General features: G+C 45.0%; 1 protein-coding gene across 4 annotated transcripts in view; it reads left to right on the top strand.

Moving 5' to 3' along the window:
- Hydin (HYDIN, axonemal central pair apparatus protein) overlaps positions 1–15,432 on the top strand; it is a 380,912-nt gene extending 365,480 nt beyond the window's left edge. For all 4 annotated transcript variants that reach the window (XM_013503972.1, XM_013503969.1, XM_013503970.1 and 1 more), the window contains exons 79-86: positions 374–651; positions 2,444–2,663; positions 5,124–5,336; positions 6,207–6,370; positions 7,155–7,305; positions 8,498–8,728; positions 11,749–11,973; positions 13,806–15,432. In XM_013503972.1, the coding sequence (XP_013359426.1) occupies positions 374–651; positions 2,444–2,663; positions 5,124–5,336; positions 6,207–6,370; positions 7,155–7,305; positions 8,498–8,728; positions 11,749–11,973; positions 13,806–14,288 (1,965 nt within the window). In that variant the 3' untranslated portion in view covers positions 14,289–15,432. The remainder of the gene's footprint in view (positions 1–373; positions 652–2,443; positions 2,664–5,123; positions 5,337–6,206; positions 6,371–7,154; positions 7,306–8,497; positions 8,729–11,748; positions 11,974–13,805) is intronic.
- The last annotated feature ends 3,746 nt before the right edge of the window (positions 15,433–19,178 follow it).

Raw genomic sequence — 19,178 nt, 5'->3', positions numbered from 1 at the left:
TTTATCAGATGCCTGCTAGGTGCCACACTCTTTTTTGTTTTCGGTTTATCTTGGTTTTTTCCAGTACCAGAAATCAAACTCACGACCTCTCTCTTGCCAGGCAGGCGCTGTGCCACTGAGCTAAATCCCCAGCCCCAAGTGCCACACTCTTTATATACATGATCTTAAAATTTACCAGTGAGCCAGTCTCAGAAGTTTTAAGTAACTTACCATAGATTACACAGCTGGTAAGAGCAGATGTGAGATTTACAGCTGGTACGAGCAGATGTGAGATTTGTCCCTTGGGCTGGCAGCACCAGCAGAAAGACTTCAGGAAACCCCTGCCTCCGAATCCCCCACTGTCAGTGGCTGAGTCTAGCTCTTGTTTACCCAGGTCATCACCTTTGTGCCCTTCCAAAACATCACCCTGAAGCCCAAAGAGGTCTGTAAGGTGGAAGTCATCTTTGCCCCAAAGAAGCGCATCCCTCCCTTCTCCGAGGAGGTGTTCATGGAAAGCCTGGGCCTCCTGCGCCCCCTCTTCCTCCTTAATGGCTGCTGCCAGGCCCTGGAGATCTCTCTGGACCAGGATCACCTTCCCTTTGGGCCAGTCGTGTATCAGGCACAAGCCACACGCCGCATCCTCATGTTGAACTCAGGCGACATGGGTGCAAGGTAGGAAGCCATGCGTTGCCCCTGGCTGCAGCATGCAGCTGCACTGTTCTTGCCCTGCCAGATTTCGTTTTGCAAATGCAGCCACTTTTCATTTCCATCTTTTCCCTTCTACACACACATCCTTGCCTCAAGATGTGATAGCAGTGGTTTCAACACAGTGACCACTGCTGCCATGATTACTAAAATTAATGATAGAGAATATTTTCTCAGTCCTGATACATGTCCTTTACATGGCTCATCCCACTGCATCCCAACAACAACCCTAGGAGACCAATACTGTACAAATCTATGTTACAAATGAGGAAACTGAGGTACAAAGAGATTGAGTAACTTTTCCAAAATCATGCGCGTAGCAAAAACTTACTCTGTGCGGGGGCAGTGCTGCAGATCCTTACATATAATCTCTACTTTATTATCCCAGGCCCCTCTAAGGTGGGTACCATAGATTCCCATTGCATAGATGAAGTAAGACCCAAGGAGGTTAGGTGATTTGCCCAGGATGGTGCAGCCAGGAGCAGAAACCAGGTACAGTACCTCTCCAGCAACTCTTCTTTCCAGACTCTTCCTTCTTGCCTCTCACGGACACTGACACAGCAGTGTAGGCTGTGCACTGCTCACCCCAGGGGACACGCATCACACAGACTCGGTGTGAATGGCTCCCAGTGAGGTGAGGTGTGGTGGCCCTGACCCTGGAGACAGTGCTCTATACCATCCATGCCTGTCTCCTGCCTGGACCAAGTGCCCAGATGACCACACTGGGCCATCAAATCCCAGTGCCACCAAGAACAGGTGCAGCTCTCACATAAGAGTCACCACCCTCCTGAATCTGAACTGGAAAACAGTGCAAGAAATGGTTAAGGCCATAGACTCAGGTGGGCTCCAGTCCTAGCCCAACCACTTGTTAGCTGTGCACCTTGGGGATACACATGCACATGTTCATTGGGTTAGTAATACCCCTCAGTTATTGTGGGCTGATCAGATCTTCCATCTCCTCAATGAGTGCATGGCAAAGGCTAAATAAAAAGAGGCAAATGGAGTGATTTCAGGGTTCCAGGAGGACCAAAGCCCTCCCAAAGAATTTGATATTCTCTCAGGGCTAAGACCAAGACCTTCTCTGGGTCGCCTGTGTTTATTTGGTTATCAGAAGAAGGGAGGGGAATACTCAAGAAGGGAGAATCACTCAAGGACTTCTCCAAGTAAGTTATTATATTAATCCTTAATAAAGATTAAATTAATCCACCCAGGAGTGAGATGCCTGAGGCTATAGTCTTTATCTAGTTGTGATCTTGTTTCATCCTTCAAGGATTTCCAGCTTCATCCACCATTACAGGTTTTAGTAGGGATTAGCAAACCTCACAGAGATTCACTTACTATGAGTCCACCACCCATCTCCAAAGACCCAAGGCCTTGGACAGACTCTCAAGTAAGCATGAAAGGCAATTGGTTAATGTAAGTCCTGCTCAGGGCTGCTTCGTAGTGATCTCCATCACATGTTCATGCATAAATGATCTGGGATGTGTCCTGAGGGTACAAAGATAAGATGTGGCCACTTTCCACCACTGGCTCAGCTCTGAGAAGGAGCCAGATCACCTTACCAGAGAGCTACCTAGGCCCATGCTTCCTCTGCCTCTGCTTTTCCTGGCCGCTCTTTCTCCTCCTGAGTCCTAGGGAGCAGGCCAGAGAGGGGAACCCAGCAGCTAAAAGCCCAGGCAAAGTCTATTGTTCTCAGTAGCTCCAAGGAAACCCTCAGAGTATTAGTAAACTGTCTTGCTTGTCTTCTTTTGCCTGAAAGGTTCAACTGGGATGTCCAAAAATTCGAGCCTCATTTCTCGATCAGCCCAGATGAAGGCTACATCACCCCTGGCATGGAGGTTTCTTTCGAAGTGACCTACCGTCCCACAGAGGTGGGAAAGGAGACTTTCTGTAAAAATATTCCCTGCTTCATCCAGGGGGGCAACCCTCTGAGCCTCACCCTGTCTGGTGTATGCGTGGGACCACCTGCTGTAAAAGAGGTGAGTTGGTGCTGCCCAGGAGTGGAGCAGCAGCAGGACTGTGCCATCCAGGGCACCTAGTCCTCGGTGTCCGAATCAGTCATTCAGACCTCCTCCCTCCAACCACAGAGACTTTGAACAAGCCATCCCTACCACTGGATAGATAGTCTGGATAGAAAGTGTTCTTTTCCTCTCATTTGGTTCATTCCTATTCATTCCTCGGCTCTCAGCTCTGGCTTTACATTCTCAAGGAAGCTTACACTAATGCCCTTCTAGATCAAATTTTGGTATAAGACCTGTGAGTAAAGGATTAGCACCTTTCTCTTTCTCCATGGTTAAAAAAAAAGTGGCTTAAATGAACTGTCTCTGGGCCATGTTCCTGGAAACCTAACTGTGCTGATATCTGTTTCTTGACCGTGTTGTGATGGTAACAATGACACCCAATCTTCCTCCCTGTCCCTTTGTTATTTCAAGACTGTTACATGGATGAAATCAGACAGGATGCTATGAACAGGTATGAACAAGACTCAGCAAGAACACAGACATTTATTTCTCTTGCACAAATACCTAGTTGTGGCTTGTGATGTACATCTCTGTCTACCTACTGCAGAAGCTGACAAACTGTTTTCCATAGTGACTGTGTCTTTTACATTCCCACCAGCAATGTCTGACATTCCTACTTGCTCCACATCCTTGTCAACACTTGATGTGGTCAATTTTTCAAATTTAGGCCATGCTACTAAGTGTGTAGCAGTGTCTGGATGAGGCTTTTCATTTGCATTTCCCTAATAACTAATGACAGGGAACATCTCAGGTGTTCACTTGCCATCATATGTCTTCTTTATTATAGTGTCTGTTCCAATCTTCTATTTTTAATTTAGTCACTTATTCTCTTCTTAAAGTTTGACATTTGGTCTTCAATGTGCTTGGAGCTAACCTTTGTAGATAGTGCAAGATATGCCTCAAAATTTTGTGTATGGGAATATCCAGTAATCCCAGCACCATTTATTGACAAGACTGCCCTTTTTCCATTGAACTGCCTTTGCACCTTCGACAAAATCCTTTGATCACATAAGTGCAGGTCTATTGCTGAAATCTATTCTGGTCCACTGATCTGTGTGGCTAACTTTCTGCCAGTACCACACTGTCCATGTTGCTCAATCCAATGCCTGGTTCTCACCCTTCATCTCACTTGAGCAGTAGATAAGAGTGTATTGCTGTAAATTGATCCCCCTTCTCGAAACAGTCCTTCACTTGCCTCCCGACCTCCAGTCTGTCCTCACTTCCTCCTGGCTCACCAGCTGCTCCCACTCTGACCCTTCTTCTTACAGCAATCACCTGTCAGAAATCAGTCTTTTTTGTCTTTTTTCTAAGGACAATCTCTCCCCATTGATCACAGCACCATTGTACTGACAACTCCCAAATGTGTATCTCCAATTTGGACTTTTCCCTTAAACTCCATCTTTGTAGGTTCCACTTCCTGTGCAACTAATAGGCTTCTCAAAGGCACACGTACAGAACTGCGTTCCTGCTCACCCCACAGTCCACCTCACCCCAATAAGTGGCACCTCCATCTTTTTGGCTGCTCAGGCTAAAAACTTAGGTCTCGTTCTTCAATCTTGTTCCACTTATACCCAATATTCCATACATCATAAAATCCTATTGGTTTTTCAAAGTACAACTGAAATGTATCCACTTCCCACCATCCCTAGTGTCACCTAAGCCACAGTCATCTCCTGCCTGGTCTATTGGAAGTTTCTTCTAACTGGTCTCTTCCTCTGTCACCTGTCAGCATCCACCGTGATTCTGTTAAAACCCTCCCTATGCAAAACTCCCCAAAGTCTCCTTATGTCAATAAAAGGAAAATAAAAGTCTCTACCATGACACCTAAGATCCTAGATGCTGTCCTTTCCTATTAATTTATCTCTCACTACTACATTCCCTTCTGTTCATTCATCAAAATTCAAGATCTTTGCAGGGGATGTTTCCTCTGCTTAGGAGGAGGCTTTTTCCCTTGGGTGTCTCCTGATTTGTCCTTCGTGGTCCTTAATAAAATATCTTTTTTCAGTATATGTCATCTTGGCTGAAATTTCACACCCACCCACCATCTGCCATTATTTATATCCCTTGCCCTGCTTTATTTTGCTCCATAGCATTTATTCCTAGCTTACATATTCTGCATTATATACGTCCTTGATTTTTTCCTATCTTTTGCCACTAGAACACAAGCTCTTTGAAGGCAGGGATTTTTGTTATTTTGTTCACTGCCTCCATTCCACCACCAAGAACAGTGCCTGGAACATGGAAAGTACGCAGTCAATATTTGTTGAAAGAATGAAAGAAAAAAAAAGTATCAACTGAAACTCAGGATTCAAAGTCCTGTTAAAATTAGCCTTCCCTTGCACACATTTTCTCTCTCTTGGGACTGGGAAACAGACCAGGGGCAAGAGCCAGGAAGCTGAGGTGCCTGCCTTCTTCCAGGTGGTGAATTTCAACTGCCAGGTACGCTCCAAGCACACACAGACCATCCTGCTGTCAAACCGCACCAACCAGACCTGGAATTTGCATCCCATCTTTGAGGGTGAGCACTGGGAAGGGCCTGAGTTTATCACGCTGGAGGCCCATCAGCAAAATAAGCCTTACGAGATTACCTACAGGCCCCGCACCATGAACTTGGAGAACCGCAAGCACCAGGTAGGTTGAGGCCTCTCCGGGGGATTCCTGGCATAATGAAAGGAGGGAGAGAGTTTAGAAGACAGTTTGGGAGCTCAGAGAATATTATAACAAGGAGCGGAGTACCCAGATCATGACCGAAAAATGGGGGAATCATACGGACTGTCAGACTTTGGCTTCCCTTTTTGTCCTCATTTTCCTATGTAGGAGATTCTTTTACAGCCAAGGGCTCAATTCTGAAATGAAGTTCTACACCAAACACTAAGCAATTAATATTTATCTTAATAGCATAAATACCATCATACTGACTTTAATAAAAAGGGAAAATAAAAGTAGCCACAGTCTTCCAAAATGAATTTTTTTCTATCTTTACTACCAATCCTCATTCAGATATAGCCATAACTGTCATTATAACATACTCAGCCTTGCATTTGGTTTACATTATGTTATTAATATTTTTCCATTTAACTATATAATTTGAGATAATCATTTTAATGACTGCCTAATATTGCTTTGAATAAGAGTCGCATATTTAACATTCCCCTCATGTTGAATGTTTACCTCCAAGTTTCATCCACATTATAAGTGGCTTGTGTGTGTGTGTGTGTGTCTGTGTGTGTCTGCGTGTCCATGTGTCTGTGTCTGTGTGTATGTGTATCTGGGTAATTTTTCATCTGGAGGGATTTTTCTTCAGTAATTTCCCTCAGGTTGGATTCCTGATTTGAATACATAAGAACTTTTTTATGACTCTTTAAATCTATCACTAAGTTGGTTTCCACAATGTTATGTTTATTTGCAAAGCCTCCACCAATCCTATATCCCTACCATGCCTGATGGGTACCCAATAAATGACTTCTGTGTCATTCTGATCGTAGATCTTCCTTTCCTTAGGGTACCCTCTTCTTCCCACTCCCAGATGGGACTGGCTGGCTTTATGCTCTGCACGGGACTGCAGAACTCCCCAAAGCTGTAGCCAATATCTACCGTGAGGTGCCATGTAAGACATACTACACTGAGCTTCTGCCAATTACCAACTGGCTGAACAAGCCCCAGAGGTGAGGAAGTGGGACGAGGGGTCAGGCTAGAGAGACAGAGGGACCATTTCCACCGTCGAACTTGGTCCTACCCCTCTTTGGGGCCTATAGAGAATATTGTGGTGTCCAGAGAGTCAGAGACAATGATCCCTGATATGTCCAGACATTTCCAGCACTTAAGCACCTGGAGAGTGTCTCCTGCTCTGTACCATTTCTTACTCATCTCCTAGGACAATGCCTGGCACAAAATAAATGCTCAGTAAATGTTAGTTCTTACTGTAATAATGACAATCATCTTTGTTATTATTGAGTGGTCCCTCTTATTAATTAAGCCCCCAGCCAGAGAAGGAAGTCCCTTGAATCTTGTACTTGTAATAGGAGTAGAATGGAATGCAAGGACAAGAGGAGCTCAAAGCCCACCAGATTTTACAGGGAAGAATCAAAGACTCAGAGAAGAGCCACAACTTTCTGAGGGCCACCTTAGCTCAGCATGGCAATAGAGGCCTAGATGAAGGATGAGTGCCCCTTTTGCCCTTAACTAATCATGTTTCCTGAACATTTTATCTTCCTTCTTCTGGCCTCTGTTTTCTCATTAGTGAAGTAGAGATGTTAGTGTCATATACCTCCTGTAGACCTTACAAAGACTAAATTCCTGTAATACATAGCATCTACTCAGGTCCTGGCACATAATAGGTGGTCAATAAATGGCAGTTAGCGCTATTATGATACAGCACCAGTCCTTCCCTCCTTTGAACCAAGTCTCATGTTCTCTCTCCTTTCTTCTTGTGCTCTGGCACTGCCCCAGATTCCGGGTCATCGTGGAAATGGTGAAACCAGAGAAGCAAGACCTAAGCGTCACTATGAAGGGCCTTGATTACATTGATGTGCTCTCTGGCTCCAAGAAGGACTACAAACTGAACTTCTTTTCCCACAAGGAGGGGCTCTATACTGCAAAGGTATCTACACATCCAAGGCACTGCCTTAAAACCCTGGAGGTTTGACCCTGAGGTTGACAATCCTTATGTCAGGGAAAAACAGATGTCCTCCACAGTCACTATTCCAAGTCACCATTGGTCTTTCACATGTAAGCTATTTTGCTTAATTCTTCCCTTTGCTCAGCAAGTGTCTGCTGAACATATATGCTGTATGCTCTGCCTGCTATAGGCCGGTAACAGAGCAGTGGCCAAAGCAGGCACCTTTGTTCTCCTGGAACAAATAGTCTGGTGGATCAAGAGCTATGGATCTGTAGCTCATGGGAGAGGTCAGGGTTAAAGATATTTGAGAGTTATTCTCTTATAGATAGCATTTAATGCTGCCATGGGTGATGGAATTACCCAGAGAAAGATTTTTAAAGTGAAAAAGCAGACAACATTTTAAGAGACTATCTATAAAAGCCTCACTATAAATATTACTATCTAATAAGATAAACTACACACTACATTTAAAAGGACAAAAGATTTGAACAGACTCTATTTCATAAAAATAACTACGTAAATGACCAACAGTGTACATGGTCAACATCTTTATTCAGCAAGGGAAAGAACTTGAAAAGGTGAGCAGTATACCAACAAGCCAGTTGCCGGGCAGAGGGGACAGGCTATGCAGCTATGAGCAGGAGCTCTGACACTTCTTTGCATTTGACCTTGGGCCAGATACTTAAGTTTACTAACGTTTAGTTTTTTCATCTGTAAAGAAGGGTGAGAAGAAACAATCACAGTGCCTACAAATTGCATGAATGAAATAGATTCGCCCTTCCAGTGTCTGCCACACGGTGATCATTCACCAACTGTTAGACGCTGGCATTGTCACCTTGGTCAACTATTCCAGCAGTAACAGGAGTAGGAGCAAAACCGGTTACAACTTGAACCTCTTGATCGCTCAACTATTCTCCAGGGCCAGCCAGTCATGCCCACTGGGGAGGTGCTGACACAAACTCAGCTGTTTTAGCCACTTCTAAAGCAAACACAGCCTACTTAACTCTCACTTGGGACAAGCCAGAACTGAATGCCTAAAGGGTGTACCAGCCTGGTATCTGCACTTTCTGTGCCCAGGCAAGGCTAAGAGAGAGCAGGAGCCCTTCATGTGTGCAGAGGACCCTGAACTAATCCCCCCTCTGTCCTGTTCTTTCCATCTTCCCTGTGCACACAGGTGATCTTCCGAAACGAGGGGACCAGTGAGTTTCTGTTCTACACCGTGAGTTTCAAGGTCACCCCTTCAGGCACCATTAAAACCATCAAGATGATAAGCCCAGTCCGGCAAAGTGCATCAGCCTCCATCAAACTGGAGAACCCCCTGCCCTACTCGGTGACCTTCTCCACGGAATGCAGGGTGTCTGAGATCAGCCTGCCCTCCCAGTTTGCCGTGCCTGCCAACTCTGAGGTATGGCCGTGTCTGCTTGAGGGCTGTGACTGAAGCCCCAGGGTTCCTGTTCTGCATCCCCCAGGGGTGGACTGGGCCTAGCAGTGGTCAGGAAGGTGGGGGGAAATCCCCTTCATGTTTCTTTCCTCTATTGTCACAGTCCTCCTGTGAACTAGGGGCACTTAGCTTTGGTTTGGATGGGTAAAATTGACTTCTTAATTATGAGCATGTCTCCATTATTTCTTTGTTTGCCTCATTCCAGAGAAATATATTTGGGTGAGGGGTGCTAATTATAAAAGTAGCATAGGGCTGGGGATGTGGCTCAGTGGCAGAGCACTTCCATGGCATGCGTGAGGCCCTGGGTTCGTGCCCTAGAACTACAAGGAAAAGAAAAAAATATAGAATATATGTAACAAAACGGGGGAAAAAGGAGGTAGGCATGGTGGTGTGTGCCTGAATCACAGCTACTCAGAAGGGAGGATCATAAGTCAAAGCCCAGCCTGGACAACCTAGCAAGATGATATCTCAAAATAAAACATAGGAAAGGGCTAGGAAGTAATTCGGTGATAAAGCACTTGCTTAGCATGTGCAATGTCCTGAGTTCAATTCCCAGTACTAAAATATTTTAAAACTTTAAAAAAGAAAAGAAAAGCAAGATACAAAATAATGTATCAGGTGTACAGTGCAAACATGCTGATATATACGCTTATTTATTCATAGACAACCTCCAGATGAATGCACAAGAAAACTTTCACAGTGCTTAGGGAAGAAAACACAGCCTAGAATTATGAACCAGTGGAAAGACGAACTTTCTTTGATTCTTTTTATCAGTTTGTCACTCCAAACTCTCACTGTCTAGATTTCAGCAAAATCCCTTCTGCCTCTCCATCTTTCCCCTGGCTTGTTCCCTTTACTCCAACTCCAGTTCTTCCCTCTCCTTCAGAATCTAGAGTCTAGATTTGTTTTCTTTCTTCTCCTGCCCATTTTTTAAATCTGGGTTTTACCTTTCCTCCACCCTTGTTGTGTCTGTTACAGTCAAACAGATTGATTCTCATAGTTTTCTCTTGGCGTCAGGTTTTGTCTTAGAAAGGAGCGTCAGTCACTTGGCTTTAAGCATCCAAGTGGCCTCTACTGTCCCACCTGGTTGTGGTTCACAGTCACGGGGAGCCTGACACCACGCCTCCAGCTTCAGCTGCCACGGTTGGACGTCCTAGCACATTTTCTGGATTAAGAGGGAGCCTTCAATTCAGGGCTGATTTCCGGGTTCTCTGGCTCTTGGGGTTGCTGTTTCTTTGACTTTCTTGCACGTCTTCCATATAGGGACTAACACCACCCCAGTCTCAGGGCTATCAATAGTTTGGCTCTGCCCTCTCATATTTAGGGGGTTTAGGTATTCATTACCTGTCTGCTCAGTTTGTTTTAGATGTCAGTTGTTGAGTTCTTGCTGTTGTCAACCCAGTTGATTTGTGTGGTTTTTTTTTGTTGTTGTTTGTTTGTTTTTGTTTTTCTCCGGTACCGGGAACTGAACTCACGACCTTGCGCTTACCAAGCAGGCGCTTTGCCGCTGAGCTAAATCCCCAGCCCCTGATTTGTGTGTTTTATACGAGGATTTAAGGAGTTTCCAAACTATGCTTCAGTTGCTCCTATGATCCCACCCAAAACCTGGGACGGGTTTTTAATGTATAACATGAGGAGTTCAGTTTCCCTTTCCTCACAAGTCAGTGTAAACAGTCCCAGACTGTTCTCCCTTATATCTTTTCTTCGCTGCTCTGCAGTATTCTAATTAGTATATGCTTATGTGAAGATTTGGTATCTGGTAAAGGAAATAATGACTGTAGCTTTATGTTAAGACTTACTAACCGTGTATTCTTCTCATACTTCAAAAATATCTTGGCTATTCTTGACTGTTGGCATTTTCTATATAAATTTTAAAATCAGCTTGTCAGGTTCCTCAAAAAACAAAAAAGTAAAAGTTGGGATTCTGAATTGAATTACATTGAATCTATAGATCATTTCAAGAATGTATTAGTGCCAGGCATCATGGCGGATGCCTGTAATTCCAGTACTGGGGAGGCTGAGCCTGAGGATTGTTTTTTTTTCTTTTGTGGTTTTTGGGTTTTTTTCCAGTACCGGGAATCGAACTCATGACCTTGTGCTTGCCCGGCAAGTGCTGTGCCACTGAGCTAAATCCCCAGCCCTATGAGCCTGAGGATTGTTGCAAGCTCAAAGCCAGTCTGGGCTACATAATGAGTTCAAGGCCAGTCTACACCACAAAGTGAGACCTTGTCTCAAAAAAAAAAAAAAAAAGAATGTTTTAGTTATACCTGCAATCTGTCAACCCATAACAAGTTACTCCCAAATTTAACAAGTTAGCAACAAGCATTTGCTATTTTCACAACTCTGAGGATCAGGAATCCAAGAACAGATTCTTGACTGGGTGGCTTTGGCCCTGTGTCTCACAAGCGACTGTAATCAGGTGGTCAATCAGGACTCATCATCCCAGATGACCAGGGCTACCTAATCTGCTTTTGTACCCAAGCATATGGTTACTGGAAAGGCCTGGATTCTTGCTGGACATTGGCTGGAGGCCTCAGATCCAAGTGGATCTTTCCTTAGAGCTGTTTTCAGTATGGTGGCTTGCTTCCCCTAGCATGAGAGGTCTAAGAGACAGAGAGATCACAAGGACAAGAAAAGTACACAGAGCAAAATTTGTAGAAGTAGTCCTTGGTTTTGTTTGATTGTTTGTTTGTTTGTTTGTTCATTTGGTGCAGTACTGGGAATGTATCGGGCAGGACCTTTGCACTGAGCTGTATCCCAGCCTTTTTTACTTTTTATTGTAAGGTAAGGTCTCACTAAGTTGCCCAGGCTGGGTATGAATTTGTGATCCTCCTGCCTCAACCTTCTGGAGTGCCTGGATTACAGATGGGCACCACCACACCTGTATGTGAAGCGCCATTTCCACCATCAGCCTAGGCAGGTCCCTGGGTGACAAGGGATAGGTCTGACTTCCAACATATAACAGCCTCTCTCCTCTCTTTTAGGGCACATTTTCACTTGAGTTCCAGCCCCTGAAAGCTGGTGAAACCTTGGGGAAACTAACTTTGTACAACAGTGATTTAGGCTACTACCTGTATGAGCTCAATTTGAAGGCTGTGCCAGCGCCTCCTGAAAAGACTGTCTACTTTCAGACAGTTCTTGGCAGCAGCCAAAGTATCATTGCGAAGTTCATCAATTATACACGGCAGAAGACAGAGTACTTCTGCAAGGTGAGCAGGCCCTCACCTTGATAATAACGGGCAGAAAACACTGGGGCACAGAGAAAACCAGGTGCTTCGTCATCATAGTGAGCCCTGCCTTGGAGGCCTGAATCGAACCTGGAAAGTCCCAGCTAGATGCAAATAGTAGTAGGCCTGGATTTTTCCTTTACAGACTTTGTCTTGTCAAGCTGGGATGGACATGAGTTTTGCTGCCTACATTGTGCTCAGGGTTCCATAAAGGGAGACAGTATCAAGGGGTGGTCAGGAGCGTAGGATGTGGATTTATACAAATACAGATTTGAATCCTGGTTTCATCCCCAACTTTTTGTAGAAATCATTTACTTAAGCTCCCTGAGCTATAAATGGAGGCAATATCCCTGCCTTAGTCCATTTTCTATTGTCATAAATGAATACCAAACACTTGGTAATTTATAATGAATAAAGGTTTGTTCCACTCACAGTCTTGGAGACTGAATAGTCCCAGATGGAGGCGTTGTATCTGGTGAGTCCTTTTGCTGGCCAGTAGATGCACAAGGTGAGGAGGTGCACCCAGGAGAAAACTAAGCTGCCTTTTGTAACAGACACACTCAAGATGACCTATTAACCCACTAATCTATTAGATTCATTGATGGGTCAACCCATTTGTGAGGGCTGCCCTCAGATACCACTTAAATTACGTCCCACCTAGCCTCACCTCCTAATATCTCACAGTGGTATTAATTCAACATGAGCTTTGGGGGGGGACATTCAAACCATAGCAGCCAACCCCAACCCCAGCTTTCAAATATTATTGATAAAGCCATTTTCTTATCACCTCTTCCAGGGTAGGTATCTATTAGCTATTATATCTGTTGGAATATAGGTTTAACTACTAAAACAGGAAGCCAAAGTAACAAAAAAATAGTAACATTCCTCTTAACAAATAACAGTCTCTAGGTATTCCCAATATGAGAATGGCAGAATGGCAGCTCCATGACTCCCTTCTGTCCTGATAACTCTGCGCTGTGTAGAGTTACTTTGGTCCACATCAGCCCAGGGGTTTATCATGACATCACCCTCCAGACAGCTACAAGGAGAAAGAGTGGGAGTTGCACACCTCACTGATACTAATATTCCACTGAACAAAACTTCACAGTACCATACTTATCCACAAGTGGAACTAGGAAAAGTAGCCTTTACACTGACTAGTCATGTGTCTAGCAAAAATTGGGGGTTTGGCTGTAGTCAAGAGGCATAGGCTCCTAATCAATTGTGTTGGTCCAGAGAGGCTTGATCATGCTTTAGTAGCAATCCAAGATCTCAACAGCTTAAAAGAACAAAGTCCATGGGGAACTGTGCTTATGAGAGCCCCTTGGAGAACCAGCTGAAGAGCAACAGCCATCTCAAATGTTTTCAGTTATAGATTCAGGAGAGTGAAAAGTCACTGACAAGACTTCGACAGGCAATTTTATGCTGTAGGGTGGAAGTGACACCTTTCACTTCTCAAAACAAATTGCCCATAAGTATCCACACCCAACCGCAAGGAGCCAAAATGTCCCATCTTCCAGGTACATGGAAGGAAAGGAGAACCAAATATAGGGAAGCGGCCTTAGCGACACGACCTCACTACATGTCTTAGGACACAAGACTAACATCTCTGCCTCCTTTTCTTGGTAGCAGAGCAGGGAAAATACTGAATAATACCTACTCTGCAAGGGACTGAGCTCCAGTGGTTATAAGGACACTTCTTCGTAGCCTTCCCAGCTTGTTGTCCAGGATTGAAGAGGTTGGGGGTGGACTTTGAGCTCCTGGGATGCACTTTAGAGTACTCTGTGAGCCAAATTTGTTCATTTCCCTTTTAGACAGACTGTCCAGATTTCCACTCAGAAAGAGTCATCAGCGCACCGCCAGGAGCCCAGGGAGGCACTGAAACTGGCGTGGAAGTCATCTTTGAGCCCAGCCACCTGGGTGAGACCAAGGGCATCCTGACCCTGGCATCGCTTCTAGGTGGGGAATATACCATCCCTCTCTTCGGAATGGCTCTACCTCCCAAGCCCCAGGGCCCGTACATGATCCGAGCGGGGTACAACATAGTCATCCCCTTCAAGAATGTCTTCCTTCAAGCGGCCAACTTCTCCTTCATAGTGGATAACCCAGCCTTCACTGTCCGTGCTGCAGACTCTGTGAGGCCCAAGAAGGTCAACAACATCACAGTCTCCTTTGAAGGAAACCCATCCGGCAACAAAACCCCCGTCACCACTAAGCTGACTGTGACCTGCCCTACCCGTGAAGGCAGTGAAGCAGGAATTAAGTGGGTTTATTACCTGAAGGGGCTCACCCCTTAGTGAAAAGCAGGGTTACTTGCACCCACCAAAAGCCATCTCGTTGGGCTAAAGAGCCACACATCATCCCAGGCTGATAAAGAATAGAAAAGAAAGTAGGAGTCTAAAGGGACTGTATTACACCCCTCACTTAATTATAGGAGCAGTTATTCTGTATTATATGTTCTTAAAACAGCTATAAAATAATTATTTCATATTAAGCATTATAGCTACATATAATAGGTCTTTATAATTTTAAATCATCTCAACAGATCTGAGATAATTCAATCCTTGCAGGCTCCTGAATTTTATCTCTTGATCAATCCCGTAGCTCAAGCTCTCTGTAATGATCCCCATTTGTAACAAAAAGATGCAGATATCACACTTATGATCTTCTCCACACAGCACATAGCAGGGTCTGACACCAGGGTGCTGCAGTTTCTTCTTAAAATCTAAAGGATCCTTAAATATGAGACTATTTTGATGTGATATTTTATTCTACTTTCACATAAAATCCAAAGAAATAACTACTTTCAAAATGATAAACAGATAGGTCAGCCAAGAGGTTCTCTTACATTTTTATACCATTAGCCTCTGAATCTCATATCTATTGCCTGCAGAAAGTTCCCACTGGCAGCTGATAGAGACCCCAGCCCCCAGTGCCTGCTCCAGACCTGGGCACCGCAGTTGACTGGGGGAGGGAGTGGTCCCCTACCCATCTGCACATCATCTCATTTAATTCTCACCCAGAAGCCACCCATCCCCAAATTCCAATTTAATTAGCCTGGGGTGGGACACAGGCATCTCTTTATCTGTATAATTTGTACTGTGGATTTGAAAACTAGGGCTACAAAGCAAACACACACCCAGCCATTTGTATTACAACTGAGTCAGGAATCCCATCCTGGGGAAGGACCGTGTCCCAGTTCAATGTGTTGAAACTACAGCTATGGTGTATACACATAAAGGGTGACATGTGCTTTCCTGAGAAGCTTTTCTGGAAGCTCCTTGACCATGGAGCCATGGGGTACCTGTACAGTCCAGAGTCCTGGCACCATGGCTGCCTCTTTCCATAGATCCCTTGGTGTGTAGGTCTCTCAGTGTGTATTCATAGGACCACTTAACCTGTCAATGCCAAGTGTTGAAATAAAGAGAGCTAAAGACTGGCCCTGGCGTGTATTTACTCTTGCAAACACATTCCTTTGACTGAGGGTCCCCCGCCTCTACTTCCTTTCCCCTCTTCTCATTTCCCGATGGCATCCCTGCAAGAGAGGGAGGAGGCATAAAAGCAAATGGCCAATGAATGAATACTCTAAGGTGGATCTCCAAAATGGTCCCTGCACCACCAGCAGCAGCACCTAGGAACTGATAAAGATCCAAATGAAACAGAAAATGTACCCCAACAGATAGTATACTTCAGTTTCTTACTTGCCCAGGCAACGTTCCATTTCCAGTTGCTTCTGTCTCTTAGAAATGGTTCATCACCATGATGCATAGCTGGTCACTGTGATGCACATTGTATAAACAAGTCCCCAGTTGACAATCCAGTCTGCCTCTGCACTTCCTCCATGCTTATCTCATATGAGCCCTAGACCACCAGAGATCAGGACCTAAATTCTGGGAATGATCCCAATCAGTTCCTGTCAACGTAAATAAATCTGCATCCAATTCCTGGATGTCACCTTGGTGTTTCTGCTTGCCATTGCATCTGGTGTGTCAGCCAGGAAGACCAACTGTGCTGACCTCTTTGGTCACCAGTTGTGGCCCTCAGGGACAGAGCAAAGGTCGTGACAGGAAGGCGTGCACTTGAGCTTTCACAAGTCCCCTTGAGATCTGGAGGAGGATTCCTGGTCCCCCATTTGAGCGGCTCACATTGGACCCCAAAGGGAGGAGGAGGCAGTCTATATGTCTGTCTGTCTACCTGCCTGCCTATGTGATTCCAGTAAGACCCCCCAGGGGCACCCCAGTCAGTCAGTCTTTCAGTCCTGCTCAGTTTGAGCAGAAGAGCTTGCTTAACTCTTGTTAGTTAAGGCCACCCTCCTGGGAGAGGGGTTGGAATATTTAACCTCTGAGTGCCTGTTAAATGAATGTGTGAGTGAGTAGACTGGACAGCATAAGCAATAGGCTGCTCCATCTGTGCACCAAGACTGGGAAGCACTGGTCATGGTGGCTGATTGGATCCTCACCTACGGTTCCCTAACTACCAACATATGGCATAAGGGAGGCCTCACACCCTCCATAGCTAAGTCACACCTACGTCCTGGCCAGGTGGGCATCTGAATGGTCTCTCTCTCTGAGGGGCACCCACTCTTTGCCTGTTGCACCATTGGTCAAGGGTACAGAACAGACATGTAGGAAATCAGAGATGGAAATTAGTTAGTCAAACCCCACAGTTCCTGACTACAGAAAAAAAGCTTTTACAGAAGTAAAAATGAAACCAAACTGCTCCCTGCATCTCAAAGAAAAAGGAAAAAAAACACCCTATTCTTCCTGAGAATTCCACCTTTGCATCCTCATGAGCTACTGCAGTTACTATAGGTGTCAACACCTACAGTTTCACTCCCTGCTCCCAACTCATCTACTTCAGCCAATTAAACTGGTTCCAGTTAGCCATTGCCTGCATTCAGCCACAGAGGCCCTCCCTCCAGAGCCTTCTGTTTACCCAACTATCCTGTTCAGATGGCATCATCTAATGCCCACCAAGGTGACTGTCAGCAAGTCCTTCTGACTTCCCCATTTTGACTGAGGAGAAATTGGACTACCAGCCCTGACAAATGAATTGCACCTTGTTAATCCTGACTAGATAGGACAAACCAAGCTCTATCAAACTGGACCCCTGAGATCCTGCAGTCATTGCAAAATCAGGGGAAAATGTATGACTTTTCTGGTAGACAATGAAACAATACTCTCTGCCTTCAGGAGTACCCTCTGTCAAAAAGTTACCATCACTGGAGCAACTGGGACTCTTGCCTCTCACCCCTTCTTCCAGGCACAAACTTACAGCCTGGAAGGATATCTCCTTCACACCAAGCCAGTCAGCCTCCCTCTCATTTAACCCTGTGCATTCAACTTTGACTGCTCTCCAAGAGGAAAATGAAACCTGTATCAGCCTGAAGTTCTGAAAACTCTTCCTCCTAGAAGTATAGACTAAAGACTTGCCTCTGGGTCTGGACATCAACCATGAAACCTCACCATGAGCCCCCTTGCTAACAGAAGTCACAGAAAACACAAACAGACATCTAGTCACACATCACCCTGATAGACTGATAATCGCCTTGGGCAAGATCAATTGCCACAAAGGATTAAGAACTTTCCCATTATCTTTGGGAAGGCTACAAAAACAGATTTGGCCAAGCCACCAGCACCTTTTCTCTGAGGTTTCTCTGTCCCTTCCAGCTCCATCATGGTCCCCTGAGCAAATAGTCTAAACTGTCAAACTGCTAAGATATATCTCTCCTATTCAAGATTTCCAAACTGCCAATGCCACTGTCATTGCCCTCCATATACATTGCCTCAGTCTTCTGCCACCCACAACCTGCTGATACACCTGTCTGGACCTAAAAGCAATGCCTTCTTCTACCTTCAGTTGGCTCCTGTCAGCCAGCCCCTCTTTTTCTTTAAATGGAAAGACCTTAGTTCTGGACTCAAAAGCCAACTGACCTGTACTCAGCTTCCCAGAGGTTCAAACAATTGTTTCCTCTTTGAAAAAGCACTTCTGATTAATGACAGCCAAACCGCCTGCTGGAAAGATACAAAAGCTCTGTTACAATATCTGGCAGAAACTGATTATAAGAAAGAAACTCCACAAATTTCTGGAGCTGCTGACTTCTATAAAATCTGGATCCTTGAGCTCATAAAAACAATGATGCTTACTCAGACTGTCAGCCCTTGGGAGTGCCCAGTGGCCTACTTGTGCAAATACTTGGATCCAGTCACTAAGGGCTGCCTCCCTGCTTTGCCCCCGTGCTCTAATAGCCCATTGTCTTTCTGATCAAGAAACCTGACAAGCTTACCTTAGACTGAGATCTAACTGTCCTGGTGCCACATGCTGTACTGGGATGAACTGTTCTAAAAAATGGACCCCCTGACAGATGCAGAATACCCCCTGTTTACAGATGGAAGTAGCTTTGTGAGGAATGAAGTCCAACCAGGTATGCTGTGGTCACCTTGGACAGAACTATTTTGGCCAAAACTCTGCTGCAGGTATGCTCTACACAGCAAACTGCTTCCTGCTGCTGTTTGGAAACCTGCTACCAATGATGCAAAATAATCCAGTCCAGAGGCCTAAGCCCCCTCAAAGGATCCAACTAACTGAGACATCAACCCCAGCCACCAGAACTTGCCCCCACCATATGTTCTACAAACTCAAGCTGCTGCACTGGCATCCGCACCCCTGCATCGAGCTCAGGCTTCAGCATGTATGTCACTGACCCTGACTTCCCATTCCCTATCCATACTGAGAAGACAGTGAAAGTTTGTAGGGTCCTAATGTAAAAAACTATCCCTAGGTATGGCCTACCTTGATCATTGGCAGCAACAATGGGCCTGCATTTGTTGCAGAGGTAACTCAAAAACAACATTAAATAAAAACTACATACATCATACAGACCACAAAGTTCTAGAAAAGTTTTTTTAAAAAGCTTGTAACCAGTTAAAAGACCAGTTATATCTGTAGACTTTCACACACATATAACCCAGGTACATATTAACTACCTCTACAAGTTTCAGAAATCCATCCTTAGATCCTGAAAACTTTGCCAGCATCAGACAGCAAAAGAGGACATACTCAAAGCTCTGCACCTACTGAGTTAAAAATTATGGGCATGGGGCTGGGGATTTAGCTCAGCGGCAAAGCGTCTGCCTGGCAAGCGCAAGGTCGTGAGTTCGGTTCCCGGTACCGGAGAAAAACCAAAA

This window comes from Chinchilla lanigera, unplaced genomic scaffold (genome assembly GCF_000276665.1).
Source record: "Chinchilla lanigera isolate Chin_1 unplaced genomic scaffold, ChiLan1.0 scaffold00083, whole genome shotgun sequence".
Classification (NCBI taxonomy): domain Eukaryota; kingdom Metazoa; phylum Chordata; class Mammalia; order Rodentia; family Chinchillidae; genus Chinchilla; species Chinchilla lanigera.
The sequence above is the reverse complement of the archived record's forward strand: the minus strand, read 5'-3'. Positions and strand labels throughout refer to the sequence as shown.